This window comes from Pleurotus ostreatus, assembly GCF_014466165.1.
Source record: "Pleurotus ostreatus strain PC9 chromosome Unknown scaffold_8, whole genome shotgun sequence".
Classification (NCBI taxonomy): Eukaryota; Fungi; Basidiomycota; class Agaricomycetes; order Agaricales; family Pleurotaceae; genus Pleurotus; species Pleurotus ostreatus.
In genome coordinates, this window is record NW_023503163.1 from 1,734,091 (window position 1) to 1,754,343 (window position 20,253).

General features: G+C 51.1%; 8 protein-coding genes and 1 non-coding gene across 9 annotated transcripts; 3 read left to right on the forward strand and 6 right to left on the reverse strand.

Moving 5' to 3' along the window:
- Window positions 1-81: 81 nt before the first annotated feature.
- PC9H_010913 (uncharacterized protein) lies at window positions 82-1,595 on the reverse strand (the record flags this gene model as incomplete). Its single annotated transcript, XM_036780404.1, has 8 exons — window positions 82-145; window positions 217-560; window positions 614-669; window positions 739-983; window positions 1,047-1,138; window positions 1,194-1,288; window positions 1,344-1,488; window positions 1,542-1,595. The coding sequence occupies 8 exons, from the start codon at window positions 1,593-1,595 to the stop codon at window positions 82-84; spliced, it is 1,095 nt and encodes a 364-aa protein (XP_036627787.1).
- Window positions 1,596-2,966: 1,371 nt separating this feature from the next.
- Window positions 2,967-5,085, forward strand: PC9H_010914 (uncharacterized protein; the record flags this gene model as incomplete). The annotated part of the gene is made up of 11 exons (XM_036780405.1): window positions 2,967-3,183; window positions 3,244-3,379; window positions 3,437-3,542; window positions 3,593-3,678; window positions 3,747-4,099; window positions 4,161-4,364; window positions 4,420-4,475; window positions 4,531-4,556; window positions 4,612-4,740; window positions 4,797-4,940; window positions 5,007-5,085. 11 exons carry the CDS (start codon window positions 2,967-2,969, stop codon window positions 5,083-5,085), a joined length of 1,536 nt encoding a protein of 511 aa, XP_036627788.1.
- Window positions 5,086-5,172: 87 nt separating this feature from the next.
- Window positions 5,173-6,781, reverse strand: PC9H_010915 (uncharacterized protein; the record flags this gene model as incomplete). Its single annotated transcript, XM_036780406.1, has 5 exons — window positions 5,173-5,331; window positions 5,386-5,525; window positions 5,578-5,844; window positions 5,896-6,509; window positions 6,561-6,781. 5 exons carry the CDS (start codon window positions 6,779-6,781, stop codon window positions 5,173-5,175), a joined length of 1,401 nt encoding a protein of 466 aa, XP_036627789.1.
- Window positions 6,782-6,921: 140 nt separating this feature from the next.
- PC9H_010916 lies at window positions 6,922-7,002 on the forward strand. Its single transcript has one exon. It is a non-coding gene; the product is annotated as a tRNA-Arg (tRNA).
- Window positions 7,003-7,477: 475 nt separating this feature from the next.
- Window positions 7,478-7,985, reverse strand: PC9H_010917 (uncharacterized protein; the record flags this gene model as incomplete). The annotated part of the gene is made up of 2 exons (XM_036780407.1): window positions 7,478-7,814; window positions 7,960-7,985. The coding sequence occupies 2 exons, from the start codon at window positions 7,983-7,985 to the stop codon at window positions 7,478-7,480; spliced, it is 363 nt and encodes a 120-aa protein (XP_036627790.1).
- A 1,712-nt stretch (window positions 7,986-9,697) lies between these two features.
- PC9H_010918 (uncharacterized protein) lies at window positions 9,698-11,001 on the reverse strand (the record flags this gene model as incomplete). Its single annotated transcript, XM_036780408.1, has 6 exons — window positions 9,698-9,911; window positions 9,962-10,070; window positions 10,121-10,175; window positions 10,234-10,356; window positions 10,406-10,522; window positions 10,582-11,001. 6 exons carry the CDS (start codon window positions 10,999-11,001, stop codon window positions 9,698-9,700), a joined length of 1,038 nt encoding a protein of 345 aa, XP_036627791.1.
- A 248-nt stretch (window positions 11,002-11,249) lies between these two features.
- Window positions 11,250-11,798, forward strand: PC9H_010919 (uncharacterized protein; the record flags this gene model as incomplete). Its single annotated transcript, XM_036780409.1, has 3 exons — window positions 11,250-11,605; window positions 11,653-11,724; window positions 11,777-11,798. The coding sequence occupies 3 exons, from the start codon at window positions 11,250-11,252 to the stop codon at window positions 11,796-11,798; spliced, it is 450 nt and encodes a 149-aa protein (XP_036627792.1).
- Window positions 11,799-11,913: 115 nt separating this feature from the next.
- PC9H_010920 (uncharacterized protein) lies at window positions 11,914-15,190 on the reverse strand (the record flags this gene model as incomplete). The annotated part of the gene is made up of 8 exons (XM_036780410.1): window positions 11,914-12,400; window positions 12,453-12,568; window positions 12,647-12,760; window positions 12,818-13,381; window positions 13,440-13,761; window positions 13,825-14,078; window positions 14,145-14,299; window positions 14,356-15,190. The coding sequence occupies 8 exons, from the start codon at window positions 15,188-15,190 to the stop codon at window positions 11,914-11,916; spliced, it is 2,847 nt and encodes a 948-aa protein (XP_036627793.1).
- Window positions 15,191-17,447: 2,257 nt separating this feature from the next.
- On the reverse strand, window positions 17,448-20,150 carry PC9H_010921 (uncharacterized protein; the record flags this gene model as incomplete). Its single annotated transcript, XM_036780411.1, has 5 exons — window positions 17,448-18,196; window positions 18,252-19,438; window positions 19,489-19,598; window positions 19,654-19,783; window positions 19,906-20,150. The coding sequence occupies 5 exons, from the start codon at window positions 20,148-20,150 to the stop codon at window positions 17,448-17,450; spliced, it is 2,421 nt and encodes an 806-aa protein (XP_036627794.1).
- Window positions 20,151-20,253: the final 103 nt, after the last annotated feature.

Sequence of the window (20,253 nt, forward strand, 5' to 3'; positions counted from 1 at the left end):
CTCAAGCAAAATCCCCATCTAGTTCAAAATTCGATGGATTACGACCGTGCAGTGCCTACAAAGTATCTATGGAAGAAAGTTTCATGACGACAATTGTGCGGCTTCAGGGCGAGACGGGAAAACTGCCGGACGAACATAGTTCTCCCTGCAAAATGTACATGGTCGTTAGGGATCATCAATTCATTCCTCGGAGTGTCACCAAATGAAACAACGTACGCGGTTCTGTATCGTCTAAGATAAGTGATTGCATTGCTCTCAATTTCCGATGGGGTCACGCCAACGAGATCCCAATCGCCTGGCGTGTCAACATCGTCGATGTACCGTCGGATCACTTCATCCGGGCTAAGAGCAGGCCACCAAACTGCCTGAGCAGCTCTCGCGAGAGCAAGAGCGACTTTCTTGGGAAGAACTGGAGCTCCGCTCGGTGGGCGCATCGTCACGGAAGCAACTAGCTCCAATAGGTACTCATGCGTTAGCGTTGACGGACCAGGCAGTGCGATCGTCCTCGCTAACTCCGGCATCCTCATGAGATTCGCCAAGGCTTGTGCGACATCCATGACCTATGTAGTGTTAATTTGGTAAGATATACCAGCTATCTGACAGGGAGACTCACATGGACGGGACGCGTCTTCGTCTGTGCCTGGTTCAATTTCCACCAGATAGACCATGCTGCGGAAAAAAGTGTGTATAGACTGTGAGTTCTTAGGCGCGTCGGATTTGTCAATGGGAAAGACGCACTGGCCATATTGTTGAGGAGCTTATCTTCAGACCCGTACATTGTGCCAGGTTTGACAATAGTGGCGCGAGGGAACGCAGCTTTTACACGGTCTTCACCTTCGGCCTTCGTCCGGTAGAACGTGGAGGGGGATGTGTGTGAAGCATTCAGGTGAGACACATGAACAAGTCTCGAAACGCCTGATTCCGCAGCAATCTTAGCAATCCTCTCTGCACCCGCAACATGGACTGAGGCCATGTCAAAGTTCCTACGTAGCGCGGTGCCGTCGGGTTAGTACTCAATCATACGGCCTGGTGGTGGTTATACACACTTGGTATCGAAGTTCCGTCCCGTCAGGTTGTAGACAAGGTCTGAATGCCGGAGACATTCCGCGATTTGTTGCTCGCTACGAATGTCCCATTCCTAAAGTGCCTGAATTAACGAGAGGTTCCCAGCACGAACATAGGCCAACGCTCACCATTGGTACGACCTGACCCAAGTCTCCCATGAGCTTCAGATGTCTCTTCTCATCTTCGTCACGATATGGTATGATAACTTGAGTGCCCATCTTGGCTTTTCGAAGAACATCAGAACGCGGAATATAACGATGAATATCACCCTCACGAACCTAGTTTCGCCACAACATATCGTCCGAGAAAGCCAGTACATCCAAAGACAGTGACTACATGTCCAGTCACCGCACTGTAACCAGGAGGTCCAGCGGACACGGCGGCTCTCTTGCTTGGAAGGGTGATAAGGTCATGGTAGGCTCGCTATACAAATTTCATAACATGTCCCGCAACGCAGACAACTCGTAAAGGCATACCTTCGAAGGGTGAGCTAGCGATCGCAGTGCTCTTGATGATGAGGCAGTGAGCATCCTCGAGTCCTTGCCTCTTCTAGAGGTGAATTGCGGGCGAAGTTGAGGGTGTCGGCGGAAACGTCGGGAGTCTTCACGTGATCAAACGTTGAACAGGGGTCAACAGGAGTTGAGGACAATAGAAAAGTCTAGCTTATGCGACTCGAGCAGCTGCTGGATTCGAGGTATATTCATCAACTTTTTCTTGATATCTCGATATATCAAGACACTTGTAACTCCGAAGTCTATTCGAAGTGGTCATGAAGCGGAAAACAGCGCTGGTGTATAGTCACAGATGTTAACCAGATTCGCCGTTTATTAGTACACCACAATACTCATAACACTCAGCATCCCACAGTAGCAACAACGTCCAGATTCACCGAAAGTCAAAACCCAAGAATTTGTGTGGAGTGACCAGCGCTTGAATTTTGAGAGTCGGCGCTGACGGTCCGTCACCTCTTCATCAAACTTCTTGCTCCCTCTTGCTGCTTAATGAAGACATTTGCCTACCACTCTGCACCCCGGCGTCCATGACTTCCGGGGGGTATGGTACGTGCCGCCGAGCTTCGTAAGAGAATGTGTGCTAACTTTGGTCAGCCTTGAGGCCACACCTTGACAGTGCCAATTGAACTTGCAATTAGATGGATAGCAGTTTGTCTTTTCGTTGAACATCTCTACGGCGACAGAGCTGGTAACTTGGTCGGCTGTAATTTGATAAGACTCATTTCTCTTTGCATTCATACGCCCCAGCGCAGCCACAGATAAGGAAAATTGTCCGGACTCAAGAAATCTCGAACATCCATCTTTATTCTCGCTGCCAGCACTTGAATCCCGATGAGTTGGCGCTCCGTTTCTTCATCAAAGCTTAATCGCACCACCATGTGTGTCCGATGTTCATTGCTTCGGAACGTATTGTGTATATTTCCGCGCTTCTTAGGAAAACATATACTAACTTTGGTCAACGTCGAGGTCACACTTTGACAGATGAACCAGACCGCTAGTGTCTACCGTCGAAAAAGAAGTTGATTCGTTCCAAAATACATGATGGGCTCCCAAACACTCGATAAGTGATCCCCAACGCGCCCCTGCCATTGGCTGCGGGCCATTGCAGAACCCACACTGAGGGTCATGCCGCCGCAAAAGTGGTGCACCTTGCAGCGCTATGGGAAGCTGGAATCAACAAACAACGTAGCCTCGAGTCGCACGTCGATAAGAAGTAGATTTCAGTGGTTATCCACACGTTCCATTGACTAATGATAAGACGCGTAAAGGTCATAGGATGTCCGGACCACACTCTGGCGACGATTTGATCCCAGCCCCAGCAGCCGAGGCCCCACTGGTGGGCTTAAAAGCAGCCGATATCCCAGAAGCCTGTGTCAGTAAATCCCCGCCATGATCCCCCAACCATACGACGCGATTCGTGTAGCGTTAGGCGACCCGATTATTTTAATTTTGCTCGGTGCTTTCGTAGTTCTATGGTCTACCAGATCTTCCGGCTACAAGTACAAGAGAATCCCAGGGCCAAAGGGACTACCATTAATTGGCAATCTCCTTCAATGGCCCACCACCAGGCCATGGCTGGTCCTAGATAAATGGCACAAAGAATACCGTAGGTTTCCGTATCATACGACGATTCATGTCCGTTCATACAGGTCTGTTTGCAACTCAGAGTCCGACATCATCTCAGTCAACCTCGCTGGGCTACAAATCGTCGTTTTGGGATCGATGAAGCGGGCATCCGACCTTCACGAGAAGCGATCAGCTGTCTATGCAAACCGACCGCACATGACTGCATTGGTAGAAATGTAAGCGGCGCCCTTCGTGCTGAGACTACCCTCGAAACTCATGCTCTTCTGACATAGCATGAACTTCGAGGACTGTCTCTTCGCATTTCACCAATATGGTCCCCAATGGAGGCAACACCGGAAGCTATTCAACGACCACTTCCAAGCCCATGCCATCCCGAGAGTAATAATACACCGCTTAATTTCACCTCGTTGGGCTGACCCTGCCTTTAGTACCATCCATCCATGGTTCGTGAAGCCCACATCTTAGCACAGCAAATACTCCGTGCTCCTGAGAAAATCTTGCAGCACCTTCGGCAGTATGTAACCCATCCCACTTTTCTCCCCTCTCAGGATTTGTTTTGATACTGAACATTAACCCGCCCAGCGTGTATCCAGCTATACTCATGGACGTCACGTATGGAATCCGGTTGGCACCAGATGACAACTATTTCGTTTCTTTGGCGGAGGAGGCGATGTCTGGCCTCAGCGTATCTACTATCAATGGGACCACATACCTTGACATATTCCCTTTCATGAAGTACATCCCGGGGTGGGTACCTGGCGCCGGGTTTAAACGAGCCGCGGAGCATGCGCGGAACGTGAATATAGCTGCTGCTATAGAACCATGGGCGATGGCGAAAAAAATGTTGGCACCCGATTCAGTCCTCGCTAAACTCTTGGATACAACGAACAACGATGATGTACTCTCACGGAACACCGCTTCTGCTGCGTACCTAGGTGTGTATCGTGGGGCAGTCGTTGGCTTCGTGCTGAATGGCTGTTTTCTGATCTGATATAGCCGGCTCCGATACAACTGTCTCCACGGCTCATACTCTTGTCCTCGCCCTGGCTATGCACCCAGAGGTGCAGAGAAAAGCCCAAAAGGAGTTGGACGAAGTGGTCGGAGTCAATCGCTTACCAACGTTCGAGGACCGCAACCAACTGCCGTATATCAACGCGATATTCAAAGAGGCATCAAGGTGGCAGACTGTGACCCCCCTTGGTTTGTCTTTCTCACTTGCTCTAGGGACATCTCAGGTAACAACGGCCAATCCTAGGGAATTCGCGCAGAAGTCTCGTAGACGATGTGTATGAAGGTTATTTTATCCCGAAGGTGAGCGAAACCTCTCCGCACTCTGGGTAACAAAGAATTGATGTGCGGACCGAAGGGAACAATTGTGTCAATTAATATGTGGTAGGTCCTTTCAGTAGTCTGGAGACTTTGGAACCTTAGCTGTTATTATGTACAGGTCAATCCACCACGACCCAGAAAACTATCCCAACCCGTTTGCCTTCGACCCTGATCGTTTCATGAAGGACGGGAAGCTCAACCCAGATGTTCTTGATCCAACCAGTGTAGCTTTTGGGCTTGGTAGGAGGTGGGTTCCGCCATTTCCGATGGAGCCTCGTCAAAAAGCTAACACTTGCGTTGAAGGGTATGCCCCGGTAGATTCTTCAGCAACGACGCTCTCTATATAACCTTCGCAACTTTGCTGTCCCTTTTCAATTTCGCTCCTCCTCTTGACGCCGATGGAAAGCCTATCGCTTTGAAGGCAGAGATGATGACGGGCTTAATTTCGTGAGTACCCTCTCGAGTGGAGTACCGTCAGGAAGTAGTACTGATATAGCATGCTTGAACTCCAAGACAATGCACGCCCTATAAGTGCAGAGTCACCCCTCGATCAGCCAATGTTGCCAAGCTGCTCTCTGATTTGGACGTGTAGGAACAAAGGCGAAGAAGAATAGAGCTCAAACAACGTCGGCATATAATGTTGTATAGGGTTGTCTACTCGGAATAAAGAAGCACGTGTTTAGAACGAGAGGCTTTCGACGTTTATGACCTTCAGATTGGGAATACACCGTTGCAGGACGGGGGCGATAGCTTTGGGAGACTCGGAGAGTCTAAGTCTGAGTTTCAAGTTTATTACAGAGACGTGCCAATCTGGATAATGTCGCTCGACAAGGGCATCCTGAGAGGATAACACGAGTAAGCATATATGCGGGATGATGCGAGCAGGACGTACTGAGTCGAATTCAGATGTCAAAGTATTAACAGATTCGGTGCTTAAGTCGAGCGTGTGGAGAACAGGAAAAAGACCGAGAAAGGCAATCGAAGGTATTTCCCGAAACAAGATAGAACTCGGACAATCTAAGTCGAGTGATACTAGAGCTCGCGAAGAACTTGCATATCGCGTCCACTGTGTCACTGTACAAACACGCATTGCTGATATTTAGTTCCTCGAGTTGGCGATATCCGGATGGTTCGAAGAAGGAGGCGTCGCGTATATCCGAGAGCGACAGTGTGAGACTACGCAGTCCGGAAAGCCGAAGACACCCGAGTGGGAGTGCCGGAGCTATTCTCGGACTCCACGGGTACAGTTTCAATGCGGAGAGGCATGGGTACCTCGAACCCATACTCTGAATTGCGCCAAGATCATCGAATATAAGAGGAGTCCCGAGCTCCCGAACGTTGGGCATGGTGACTGAAACTCGAGTAAGCAAACAGACTAATTCACGATTGCGAGAACAATTACTTGAGTGTAGCGATGAGGCCAGCTGCTTGACGATGTCGAAGTCTGGTGTGGCAAAGGACAAGTCCTCGACTGAGGGAGCAATGCGTTCAAGAAACTGATGGAGCGCAGAAAAAGCGTCGGCGGACAGGGGGGAAGGGTTCAACGGCGGAAGAAGAGTCAAGGACACTTTTCTCAAACCAATGAATGGTGTTAACGGCAAGACCAAAGATAGTTTGTAGTCGTAAAATTGTAGGCTCAGTGCCTGAATATTTCGACTGACAAACAAGCAGTACAGCTTGCGCAGAAAGTCAAGCTCGAAGTCGAGATTCCCGGCGTGGTCTAGTATGATTTCCAGTTCGGAAACGTTCTTCAGTTGATCGAGTACTACATCCAGCAATGGAAGTAGTGATTCGGCGCTCATCGACGTTGCATCCGACTGAATGTCGTCAATTACTTCCACTGGAACGTTAGTCACCCAGCGGCGAACCACACTTGGTAGGAACGACGCCAGGATATCCGAGTAGCCTAGGCGGTTCTTCGGTTTTGGCAGCGCCAGGCGCGAGGCATCCACTCGAGCACCCACGGCTCCAGTGGCCAAATATAATGACTTGACCCGCTTTGCAAGCCAAGGATCCCTAGAGGCTTTATGAGAAATATTATAGAGTGTTTACTTCCGTGCCACTCACTTCAAGCTTTGGATCAGGAGAATTTTAGTATCCGAGAGATAGCCGAGCCAGAGATGTCTGTGACGATGGTCCAAAGCAACATCACGGAAAACATGGTTCACCCCGCAAATAGGAAGGAGGAGGGAGCTGTCGATGTAAGACAAAATGTGTCTCCAAAGTTCAGGAGGCAGTGTTGGGGGAGTGGGCATCTCAAACCAGAGTCCAGTACCGATCGGTTCCATCACGGTATATAAACCAGCAAGTTCAGCTCACTCAACGTGGTCCTGATCACAAATACGTGGTCGCAGGACAAAAGCATAGCCCCACCCGACGCTTCGTTAAACAGGTGGTCTATCGAGGCTAGGTCTCCAATCAACCACATGGCCGCCTGGCGAAATGGCATCGCGTCTGACTACGATTAGTTGTGATCAGGAGATTGCAGGTTCGACCCCTGCGGTGGTCATTACCTTTTGTACTTTCCAAACTTTTGGATCCTGCCGCGAATGATGTGAGTAGCAGTTCATCCCTGTATACCCATCTGTAATGACATATCACTGACTCGTGAAGATGCATATACAACTCGCCTTAGCCATTTCATTTTGATCTATGTACTCGGAGACAAAGGAAAGCGATTAGGAAAGCGATTCGGAAAGCCTTGATCAGCCCCATACTTCTTTCGCAGGCCCGGCGGTGGCGGCGATGAGAGGGATACAAATTACGCCCAGTAATCCAACGGGCACACCACTTGTCAGAGAACTAGTAAATTGCTGGAGTTAGGTATTAACATGCAGATATCGATTGGAGATATCATGTACTAAACAAGATCTATCAGGTTGCCGAGCGAGAGGGGAATGTGAATGTCGAGGCCGGTGAAGGGCACCATGAAGCAATTCCTGAAACCTGCTTCGATTGGGCAGCCTGCAAGGGGTGTAGAAACATTAAGGGGTGAACTTCTGAACTGCGGGCGACTCGGAGAAGGGCTTTCCCCGGAAGTCCATCGGGGAACGCTGAACAAGCTTTGTTGCCAGAGCCACTCGGGGTGTTCCAAGCTCTGTTATTCCTGCTTGCGAATGGTGTGGGGGTCGGGTATTGGTCGGAAGCAAGAAGTAACCAGAGCCTACCAGAGCCCATTTCCTCCACAGGTTGATAAGGGCTAGACGTGCATCAGACCCCGTTGCATAGCGGTCTATATCGGTTGAAGTTACAGTGTTTACATCCTGATTGGCAGTTTCGTGGGCGCCAACGTACATTACTGGCGGACTGGTAGCACGTAAACTAGACGATATTAGGAAATCGAGCATATTTGAGGATGGATCGGTGGTCCTCTGGATTGGGTACAATTATTATGTGGCGAGGGGCGCTATGAAGCGGGCATCATTGTGATGCTGTGATGCATGCATGAGTGCTTGAGTATACGTACGTCGCGGCCACCAATGCAAAGTCCATGATGGGAGTAACGGTGATGCGAAGTGACGCTACTGTGTTGCAGTTTGGAGAGAGTAGTATCATTGCTGATATTTATGATTGTGTTGAAGGGGTCGTAAATGACGGTGCTGGCACTCGCGCACGAGTGGCAACGGCTCGGCTTCGGAAGCCGGACGGAGGCTTTGTTAGAGCTGACAAGCCAGGGCCAACTATACCATACCGACTCTTATGCGCAGGTGCGGCCGCACGAGGATTATGTGACCGGGACAGAGAAGTAACCTTGTTCCACTGCGTGGTCTCATTACCTTTAGGCTTTGAATACCATGTTTTGAGAATCATCCATGACGGACATTAATGCCTCGAGGTGTGTCTATCGCTGGTGCAGGCCTGATCTATGCATACTGGGGAAAGTCATCCACAGTGCTACTGAACACCGGGTCAAGTGAACACCTATTGACGGAAGGTCCTGAGGGTGGTCGATAGGAAGAAAGAATCATACCAGTATACTCAACTGACGCCTTGCCAAAAAATCAGTAGAGACACTGTCCGGGTAGAGTTCCTCCCTGAGGTGGACTTTACTAGTCCTTCAGAGCGGATGCAGCAGTTCCAACAGCGGGAGTGCAAGAGTGTACCCGCTTCACGAAGGAAGCAAATCGATAGCATTGCATCCCCGAATCACTTGCAGCAAGATTCGTCGCCGTCTCTTTTATTTGGGTGTCGGCAGAGGAGGCTCTAACGCAGTCCCAATCAATACCTGGGCTGAAGAGATTGGTAATCGTGTTTATGGCATGATAAATGATACACGTTACTTGTGAGGGATTATTGCTGGTGAGACCTTGAGGGATTAACGCTATGGAAGTCACGTAAGAATCGCGGTCACGATGAGCAAGTTTCGGGGGTACGAACCAATCAAGTTCACAGATAAGCCGGAGGCCAAGCGCTAATCGCTGGAGTTCCGCCCTTCTAAACATTGTCAAAGCTAAAAGCGAGGAGGTATAAAGGGGAGAGTCCTTTGGATTCTACTTTACAACAAGCAAATTCCAACCCATCTACGCCATCTAACCCGCAAATCAAATATGTTCGCTGTACGTATTCGTACTGGCTCACCTCTTACTCTTGCTGAATCATTTTCGTGCCCAGCACATCGAAATCCCCATCGTTCAGGCCAACTGCACCTGCGTCAAGTGCGACGGCAACGCTTGCAGCTGCGACAAATGCAACGGACACGCATGCAAATGCGCCGGCAGGTTAGTCCGCTATTTGGTGTGTTGAGGACGCGAATGACACCCACCGTTCAGCTGCGCCTGCAAGCCTGGTGAATGCAACTGCTAAATGGCTAGACCAGTACAGACAAGTAATATGAACCGTATATATGAAAGGCCAGAGGTCAAATAAATGTGTGCATGCCCTCGACTTTTGCAGTGACACTGTACGAGAACCTAGGGGGTCCCCTATGATTCCTAAGAAGCGTTGAACATCGCCGATCAGTACACTGTCTGCGCTTCATTTATTGAACTTAACTTCCCTCACGACTCCATAAACAACCTATGGTCAAACGTCGACGACCGGGCTCTAGATAGCGGCAAGGAAACAAGGCAGGAAGTCGTGAATAGGGGACATACATAAAGACCGGGGTTATGCTCTGATTAGCAGCTTTAAAGACAATATAGATACATCACCAAGTAGTGTACACGCGTTATGTTCCTCCTTCGCGACCGTCATACTAGCGCGAATCAATCGACAACCTCGTCTGCATCACTATCATCCGCCCTCCTTTGTTGGCGCCTAAGAACACCTTTGACTTTCTTCGCCAGATCAGCGTCAGCTTTGCACTGTGCGAGCGTGAAAGACCGATTGCAGCCAGCGGCAGGACACTTCTTCGCTCCATGATTACCCCTGAAATAGTCCCTGATAGCATCCCCAGAGAAGGAATGCCCGCACACGGAGCTGATGAAGTTTTGTTAGTTCATGAACGAGGCGCTTTGGACGGCACTTACGATGTCCAAGGATCTTGGAGCGGCATCAAACTGAGAGGACACTTGAAGTCCTGGGTGACACCGCCGACCTCGATTTCATCGTCGTCGTCATCGCTATCATCGCCATCCTCTGTGTCACGATAAGGGCAACGGCTATGAAGAAGGGCTAAACAACCGTACCTTTAGGCACCAACTCGCTCAGCGCCGGCATTGGTGTGTCAGGATTCTGAGCGTCCTAACATGTCACAAGACAGCTTAATTATCTAGACATTCGGTGGAATGAAGCGACGCACCCAGATACTCTGCTTGAATTGTATATATTGTGGGTTCTTGACATATTTCTGACGGGTGGTTTTCTGCTCGTATTCCATCAGGCCGCTGTGGATTCCGGCAGTATAGCGGTTGACCGCTTCGTTCTGGAGACACAGGGTCAGCGACGAAGATAATTGGGGCAGTGATACGCACAATGACTTCTCCACGGGCCAAGTCTTGGTATATGCTGTCGAGGACTTGCTCGTTGGCTTTCATTTCTGCGCCTACATCCACAATATCCCTCATGATCATTTCCAGGGCCTCGACACCCTGTGTGGTGAAGGAAAGGAATCAGGATAGTCACATGGGCGACGATAATAGTAACGAACCTTCTCCGAATCTTCCCTGGAGAAAACATCGAGGTCAGCGATGGACGCAGCAAGCTCGGCTATAAACCCAGTTCTGTTGGCAATGTTATCGTGCATGGTTCCCCAGTCGCCTGCTAAACCTTTCAGTCTGGGAAGGTCCTCCTTAGTCAGGGGCTGATTGTAGAAATTTGCGACGTCGATTCTATCATTTTCATCATCATCATCGTCCTCATCCTCATCTTTTGCAGCCTCAGTCTTGGGTTCATCCTCCCCGTCTACCTGCATTCGCGACGCGTTGGGACGCCCACCACCGCGTCGTGCATTCTTGCCCTTTGCTGAGGGCTGTCGTTCGTCCTGGCTGGGCTGGGTTTCCGGTTCTTCTTCTATGTCAGATTCAGCCTGAGTGCGAGCAGGCCTGGTGCGCCGCGCCGCGCGTGCCATTGGTGGTGATTTAAATGACGGTGCGGAATAAGCGCCATTTGCCACAGACGCGTCCCTTTCTGTTGCTCCTGTTTGGCTCTGCGATGTGGGCCAAACAATGCACAACTACCGCTCCGACTTTCAAGTCTTGGACGAAAACACTAATACTCATCGCTTGTACGGAAATGTTCGCAGCGCTGCGGGCATGCACCCGAACACCTCTCACTGTAGCGCCCTTTGCCACTCGGGCGCTGCTGCCTCGAAGTAGCATGCCGAATGCCATTCCCACCTATTGCAGAGCACCCCCTGCACGCTCTTTCCACCCGAGTCCCAGCACGTCCGCGACGCTCAACCAGGCCATGCGCAGGAAGAAACCGCAGAACAAACAAACCAAGGAGTCCCGGTCCCCCCTCCTAAACAAGGCGCCGCAAAAGAAGGGTGTCTGTTCCCAGATTTTCATCATGAAACCGAAGAAGCCGAATTCCGCCAGGCGCAAGGTCGCGAAGATAAAATTATCCAACGGGGAGACGTTGAAGGCGTATATCCAGGGGGAGGGACATAACCTGCAGGAGCATAGTGTGGTGATGATTCGTGGGGGCAGAGCACAGGACCTTCCCGGTGTCAAGTGAGTCTCGCAGAACCGGGTTCGAAGCGAACTAATGTTCGGTAAAGGTACAAGATTGTCCGAGGGGGGCTTGACTTCGGCGGTGTCATTGGTCGGCAGACTGCACGCAGTAAATACGGGTGTGTCCAATGTAGGTATAATCCGGTATATTGAATGCTAATTATCCCATAGAGCCAAGAAACCCAAGAAGTAATTGTTCGTCCGTCTGCATTAGCGTATTAGATTCAATATCGGGTATTAGAATAATCTTTCCACTTGATGGTATACGTGTCCGAGATGATGAGAATGACCGGAGAACTTCACCCTCCTTACGACTGTGCGACTGCGGCGACCCCCCTCAACTTACTCTCCCTATCCTTTTGAGCCCTGACGAGTTTCTCGATCTCACAGTTGAGAGCCCAACACCATGTGTTCCTCTCGATTTTGCTCCTCGTCCTGAACACCGCGACCTTCCTCTTGACAGATAGCGGGGGTACTGACCCGGCACCCGGGACCTCGACCTGTGTTCCGATCTCTCCTGGTTTGTATGATGCGTCGCCTGTGGTCGAAAGATACCACACTGCGAAGATAGTATCTTCTTCTGGATCATCGGCTTCCAAACCGTCCTGGTATCGCCGAGGCAACGACGTATCGGCCTTGTATTGCCCCCTGGGAAGGATCGTCACAGCAAAGTACCCGGAGCCGACGTACGCATCGAGCAGGCCGATCTTCTTTCGCGCTCGGCGATTGAGCTGTGAGTTAGCCTTCACGCGGAACCACACGAGGTGGCCTGCGACGAGGAAGAGTTGGACCAATCTACGATGTGTCCTTCAACAACGCACTGCACAGGATTATATGTGTCGCTTACTTGTATTCGCCGTACAGGCCTCGGCGCATAAATAGCTTCCCACCGCGAATGATCGAGTTACAGCCATCGAGAACGCACCGGTTGAAGGTCATGCTCAAGCTGGGCATTGGGTCATTCTCGTCTGCTGGCGCTTCCGGCGCGCGCTCGCATCCGTCCTGGTGCAGATGCGCTCGAGGAGTGATAGGATCCCTTACAGCTCGCGCGATTTCCATTTCCTCCAGTGCATCGTGTCGATGTCGCTGCCTCCAATATGACAAGAGCGCGCGAAGGCCCCGTATCCACTCCATCGCTGAGCGGCGGGAGTATGCCTGAGATGGAATTAGCAAGTAGTACTTAGACTACAAGGTGACAGAGCCTGGTCTCACCTCGAACCTGATAACGCGCTCGTTCTTCAGCAGCAATTCGAAGGACCGTTTCATCCGCAGTCTGCCCTTGTCGACCGCCCTGCTCAACGCTTCGTCGCCACCCCCGTCCGCGTCCTCGTCCTCGCTCTGATCGTGCTCTTCTTCACGGGACCACACATTCGCCCAATCGTCATTCGATGGCGTTCCTCCGTCGACTTCGGTATGGGTATGCAGCGGGGTAGGCTGGAAGGCCTGGCGCACAGTAAGGATATTCCGCACGTCGATCACCCCAGTGGCTGCCATGATCTGCATAGCACCGCGTATGACCTCAGTCTCTTTGAGCGAGTCCCCGACGCCTTGCAGCCCTGGCGGGGCTGGCGGGTAGGCGCGCGAGGGCGCTATGGAAAATAGACTTCCGTCGTGTGTCACTAGGTACACCTTCGCGCGTGCACCGGTGTTGGGCTTGATACGATCGAGGTACCCTTCGATGGACGGTGGGGCAGTTATTTTTTCGCCGTTAGCTGAACGAATGGCCGTAGTCTTGTGTTCACCTAGACGAATTTCCAACCGACAAAGCTGCGAAGACTGGAGGTTGCAGACATTAGCCTTTTATAAGTTCTGCGCAACCTTGGCTAAGACGCACTTGGTTGAAGGCAAGCCCGCACAGGACTTCCCAAGGCCTCTCCTTGCCGTTGACATCACTGTCTAGCCACACCCAATCTAACGTCGTCCCGTTTCGCCATGCCAATTCCAAGGATTTGCCTTGGTCCAATTGGCTCTCGATCAGGAGCCTCCAGTGTGGTTCATTCATCAACTCGGACCTCACTAGCTCGATGACATTATGACGGCTGAACGTCTTGAAAGCCATCTCCATATCAATAGACGGTACTTGCACGCGCACGCGGGTGTCCATCACAGGATTACGGATCTCAATCATTGGCGGGATCTTGCCATCGAGACGGCGCCTGAAGAACAAGAACGAGGGTCAGGACCCCAATATTGCGTTGAAGTGCATACTGCCACAGTACCATATTTGCCACATCCAATCCGCTGCACGCGACCGGCTCTTTAGCTTGCAGATAAACACGTTTTGGCCGTCCTTGCTCCTGCGAAACGGCCAACGGGACTTCCCTCCCGACGCGACGCTTGTAGAAGTGGGTTGGCAAGCTAGGCAGAAAGACATATCGACGAACGAATACAGCGAGAGATGCGTCGAAGGCTCCAGAGGGATGAGGAAGGCAAGGTGTTGGTGGCCAGTAAACCACGCTTTCCCCGGCAGATGCTAGGATTTGAATAGTAAGGGTGAACACTTGGGGATGTCGAGCATTGTATATTGCATATGACGTACGTAGTTATCGTACAACTCTATCCGGTTATGCCGCCAAATTACTATGAACTCTTTGAACGCTTCTGGCGAGAGGTGCCTCGCCGTCCGGTTCTCTACTTCGTCGTACGTCGGACCGACACCCAACCGTGTATAGTCAACCCGGACAAGCATCCTATCTAGAGTAAATGTCGATTCAGTAGGAGATGCTGTTCCATCTGACAAGGAAACACACCGCTCATGACAACTTCATCCTCCTTCGCAGGTCCATCAGTGACACCAGCACTGGTGTCCTCCGTTGCGCTCTGTGGCGCCGGCGGGGGCTCAGCACTGGAGCTGACTAGATCGGCATAGTGAACGGCCTTCGCTTTGCCTTTATTCAGGCGGAGGGGTTTCAGATGATGGTGTGTACTGCTCCTCGCACCAAACGAGGACGGCAATTTGATGATAGGTCGACGAAGTGGCTCGCTCTGTGCTTTACTGGGTCGCGCGTCTTGACGGCGGCCCAAGGATGGTCGCAATAGAGCTGTACTGGAGCTAGGACTATCGCTAGCGTTTTGGTTGAAAACTGAGGGTAATTTGAGGTTGTCCGATGATGCACCCAAGGAATATCCGGGCGAAAAGTCCGTATGGGCAGTAATGAACGTTCCTTCGTCGGCAAAGGGTGATGAAGGCGTACCGTCGCCCGTAATACTCGGGGGGACCTGCAGCAAGTTCACCCCTTCAACGACGGTGCCAACTTCGAAGGTGCCTCCAACCCAGCGTGTAACTTGCGCCTTCGCATCCTTGTTCTCCTTCCTGCGTCGCCAAAAGCGACCCCATTCAGAGTCCTGCCAGCGACTCATCATCTCGTTGACGATACTTTGCTCATCGCTTTCACGCCAGTCTTCCTGCCTACCGCCTCTGGAGATGAACAAGTGAAATGCATTGCGTTTGATGGCCTCGGTCACGAAACTGTTCGCTCGGCTTTGCAGCTGTTCTTGCTGGGTAACGACCTTCTCCGGGAGGGGTCCTATAAAGATGCGTCTGTGGTTATGGGCATGGTGCGGCGAGCCAGCGGCGGTGGTCATGCAGAACGGCTAATTCACTTGAGCTTGAGCCACTTTATATTTGCTTTATATCGACATTGAACCGTGAATTGGAAGGGTCGTAAGCGCCCATACGTGACACATCTGCGAGCCTCTCCGTCACACGCGTGACGCTCTTCAAGTTGGATTCGTAGTCACTACAACTGATAGATACGAGGCTCCTGCGGGGCACTACATGCGAAGTCCACTCATTTATGTATTATTCGAGAAGACTCCCGCCGACGCTGTCACTGTCCCCCACTCTCTGCATTGTCCCCCTGATACACTCATGATTGCGCACTTTGCATCCTACTCTATGATCTACTGCGACGCCTTTTTCGCATTTTCGTCTCTTCTCTACTGGGCACGCCACAACTCCGATACTGTGTGGAAGCCAGTTCTCTTCCACCGTCCTTGTAACACCGGTCAGCAAACGAGAAGTCTACACAGTATAGGATATTCGAGCGCTCGGCCACAATTCATAAGTAGATGCTGCGATTTGCTCAAAGATAAGGCCGTTGGACATACAAAGACCACCTGATTTAGATTTACATGGTTTCTTCCCAACCCGTGCGTCGATTACAATGGAGTCAACGCAAGATGAGGATATCGACCTAGCTTCGGAAAGCCTTGCTGAGGTGCGAGCTCTCTTAGGACGATGCAGCGCAAGTGAGAGCGATTTCGACTTGTTCTCAGCAACTAACATTGATGATGTTGGTCATCGGCGAACATCCAGTGAGCCCACGACGGCTTCTGGGATATATTAATGTTACGCAACATCAACGCTTACCCAATTTTTGTAAGGCTGCTGGACATGCTAGAGTCCCTAAGCATCACTCCCTCAACCTTAACACCTTCAAGTGCGACGATTCCAAAGTAGAAGCGCGTGTCGATTTAGACGCTCTTCGGGTTGGTAAGGTAATTGATTCTTTTACCGCGCAATAAAACTAAACTATCGACATTGTATCAGGATGAGGTGAGGCCCCCTTCGACTCATTATCCAAAATTGACGAGACAATGGTGATCCTCCTCTCACTAGTGAGTCTACCACCCCTCCATAGTCGGTCATTCTCTCGCAGCAAATATTAACATCGTCTGTCCCCCAGGCACTTGAAGCATTCCATTTGCACCAAAAGTCATGATTGTACCTTCGATATCACGGCTACTTTAACTCCAACTAGTCCTCCAACTTCGACGAAACCAACACTAAATGTCAACTGGAATACTGTTCGGGTGCGTGATCTTTCCTGATGCCACGAAACTTGCACGAAACAGCTAACATCCCTTAGGACGAGGTAAGACTCCCTTCTACTCACTATCAAAATCAAAAGCAAAGGACAATGCTGCTCTACGCTCTCGGCGAACCCCCACTTTCCCTGAGTTTATCAAGACTTTCTGATGTTAAACTGGCGTGACAGGGATCATTTGTAGGTATGAAGGATACATTTTAGCGTATGTCCAGAAATGTCCGTTCCACCTTTTCGACACGAAAAGGAAACGAAACATATCTCGCGCTGAACTCAAAGATAAAGATGATATCTGCGACTCGCTCAGGAGCTCCCCTTGACCTGCAGTGAAGTTGTGGACACTATGTATGTATATCACACGTAGTGCATTTCGGTATGCCGTACAACTCAATGCTCGCCGGCGGCCTTTCCTGGGGTTTAGGTGGATATTGGCATGGGCCTGAGGAGATATAGATGCAGGCATTTCAATCCGACCATCTCTTTTGATTCCAACGGCATTATGCGGATTATGGTCAACCTCCATCGGTTGCATCCATCTCACCCACATGTGTTCGCCCTGTTGGGAAGGCTTCCCGGGCTGGAGGCGGTATATCGAAGAGTAGGGTATGCAAGATGAAGGATGAAATATCACCGTACAAAGTTCCTGAGTGGGTGTACATCAAGTAGTCAAGGAGTTAAGAACACTATTGACTACATAGCCTTAAGGCCAGATATGACTCTTATGGGGGATCAGAGGCTATGAGATAATTCAGTGAACGTGCCGGAATGTCTACTGTGACCTGTGGGGACGAGCAGGTTAGCTTGACGGGCTCAGATGACTTACCAGAATCTCAAGTACTTAAGAACGCAGCTCGACTCCAGCACCAGCTCACTAGCGCTCACTCCCAAGAGCATCGATCGACATACGCTTATCAGTCGACTGAAAGTATTCGAATTATGATGCACCTGTATGTAAGGCTAAGTATAATACATTCAAAGCAGAGGTTGGGTCGAGCAAGCGTGGTTCCTAGCGTTTACAGGGCCGCGATGGCGCGACGCACTTCCTCAGCCCTCTCCTTAAAGCGATTGATTTCGCGTTCCCCATCGCGTTTAAACTTGCCGTATTCAATGCTCATCTGATAGCGAATCCATTCTTCTACGGTCATATCCAACTCAGCTTCTGTAAGCTGATCGAGTTGCTGGAATGGCATCGTTGATAGAGGAGGATGGAAGGATGGCAAGGGAGGAAGTGGAGCATCCGCTGTCGTGTCGGGCTCGGGAGACCCGTTCATATCAGCTTCTAAGGGCACGTCCGGACGAGGAGTCTGTGGGATGGGTGGCGATACCCTGGGTTTGATATCCTCGTCCGTATCTGACTTAATGTTTGAGGTCTGGGCGATTACCCGGTCATCCGCCATTTGGACGTCAGCTACTAGAGTTTGCGCTTCTTTTGGAGGAAGGGGGAGAACGACTTCCATGACCAGTTTCTGAGCTTTCGACGGCGCCAACGGCTTGGGCTTTGTGGTAGTCAACAAAGGGGGGGAAGGAGCGGTAGGAGGGTCTTCGTCGTCATCTGAGAGAATCTCTACTACGTGGCTTGGTTTCTGCGAGGTATCGGAATTAGTTGATACGGCCGGTCGTTGTGAAGTGGAGGACGAGGTGGATGACGGCGGGGCTGCTCGAGACGAGGCCGGTTTCGTTCGTTTCTGGGATTTAGGAGGACCAATCTTCAGAACGCTAACAGGTGGCTCTGGCGAGGCCCTCACTTTCTTAAGGTCCTGATCTGTTCAATGTCATTCAGCGTCGAATAAATGATGTATCTGGTTTATGATATTCACCTTCTTGGTTGGATTCTGGACGTACGCCTGGAGGCTTCTGGGTGATCGCGGGCGATACAGGTTGTGACGAGACAGGTTCACTGTCATCCGGCTGTCCCAGGTCTGGCGACAGTTCGGGTTCGTCCATGACTTCCATAGCATCTTCATATGTTGATTGTGGATCGTCTACCTCGTCCTCGTCAGGCTGCTGGGTTGCACGAGCCTTGACCTGCTGGCGCGGCTCTTTGACTTTGGGCACACTCTTCGCAGCCTTTGATTTACCTTTGGGTTTTGTTGCGGGTATAGGCCCCACGGCTTCTTCGTCACTTTCTTGCTGGATGGGTTCCGGCATGGGCGTCGCTTTAGTTCGAGAGGATTTCTTAGGCGGGGCTGGTGCGGGGGGTTCCTCCACTTGCTCCGGTTCCGGTATCACCTTGGGCTTAGACTGCGAACGTGAAGGCTTCCGAGCGTGCCCATTGGTAGGCCTAGCAGGAGGTTGCCGACGCGGAGGTTGCGACTCAATGACTTCACCTTCATCGGGTGGGGCAGTTTTGGCACGAGACTTTGAGGTAGTACGCGTGGATGGAGGGCGCGAGGACTCAGCAGCTGGAGATGATTCAGAATCACTGCCCGGAGGTGTGACCTTCGTCGGGGCTTTCTTCTGTCGTTTGGGAATATCCAAGGGTTCCACTTCCATCACCTCTTCGTCTGGTGCTCTTGATTTCGAACGAGTCCGAGTAGATTGTCGACGGGTCATGCGAGGTTTAGATTCTTCCGGTTCTTCAACAACATCCTCCTCCACATCTTCATAAACTTGTTTCAATTTCCCTCGCGACTTACTCGGTTTGGCCACAGGTGGTTTGGGAAGTTCTTCGGCTTCGGCTTCCTCGTCCTCCTCCTCAGCTATTACACGCTTAGACTTGGTTCGTTTTAAAGTGCCCGGTGTCTTTGCCGTCGATGGTGTAGTCCCTCGTGGCTTCCTTGGTGTCTTCGCACCTTTCATGACAGCTGCTGGCGCTTCATCGTCCTCTTCCTCGTTATCCTCGACTGTTTCTGATCGTGACGGCGCCTTGGGTTTATGTGTCTTAGATCCAGTAGCCTTGGGCCGTGGCTTGGTGCTGGCTCGGGATGCGGGCTTACTAGAGCCTGTGGCAGTGAAGAATGGGCATGGTGTGGGCGATTTGCGGTCTCGCTTGCGATGTTCCTCCCTAAGTCATTGCTGTAGGAAGGAAGCTGCTATAAGAGTCCATTAACGTACATAGGATTATCATCCTCGTCCCATCCACTCAGTGAAATCTGGCAGTAGAGACAAGTCACAAGGTCATCCCCCGGAAACTGAGGAGTGTACACGAAGCCGGCTTGCGCCATCTGTGGAAGATGGTCAAGTTCGTCAATTTAAAGGCACTACAACGGTAATCCTCACCGATGTTGACGCGGCGCCATGTCCGTCAGTTGCATCGTGAGGCCACCAGTCCCCTGATGTGAACGTAGCTAGCCTAGCCTTTTCCATAGCTTTCGAGGATGGAATACGCGACTTGTCGCCGAAGACAAATCTGAAGGTCGAGAGTCACAGCATAAATCGATTAGTAGGTAAAGAAACACTTGCCCGCCATCCTCATTCATATCCTCCCTTAAGCCGCATCTGACATTAGCCCAAGCGCAGGTTTTGGCGCACTTCGACCAGTGAATATCAAACGGATCATCCTCCTCCTCCCATTCACTCAACATTTTCCCGCACATGAAGCATTTCACCGCATCCTTGTCGTCGAAACTGGGGTCAAAGTAGAACCCCGCCTCCGCAAGTGACTGTGCGTTTGCTTTGAAGTGTTCCGGGTGGGGCCATTTGAGAGTCACATTCTTGGATCCATGCTTGACTTTCTTGGGCTTGAAGGAGTCGAGGCGATTTTGAAAGGCCTCCATCAGATTAAAACGCGTTCGAGGAGTTGGCGGTGAGAGTGATGTTGATGATGGCGTGACCCTGATCTCAGTCGCGCATGTCACGCGATTGTCACGGTCGTCGCAA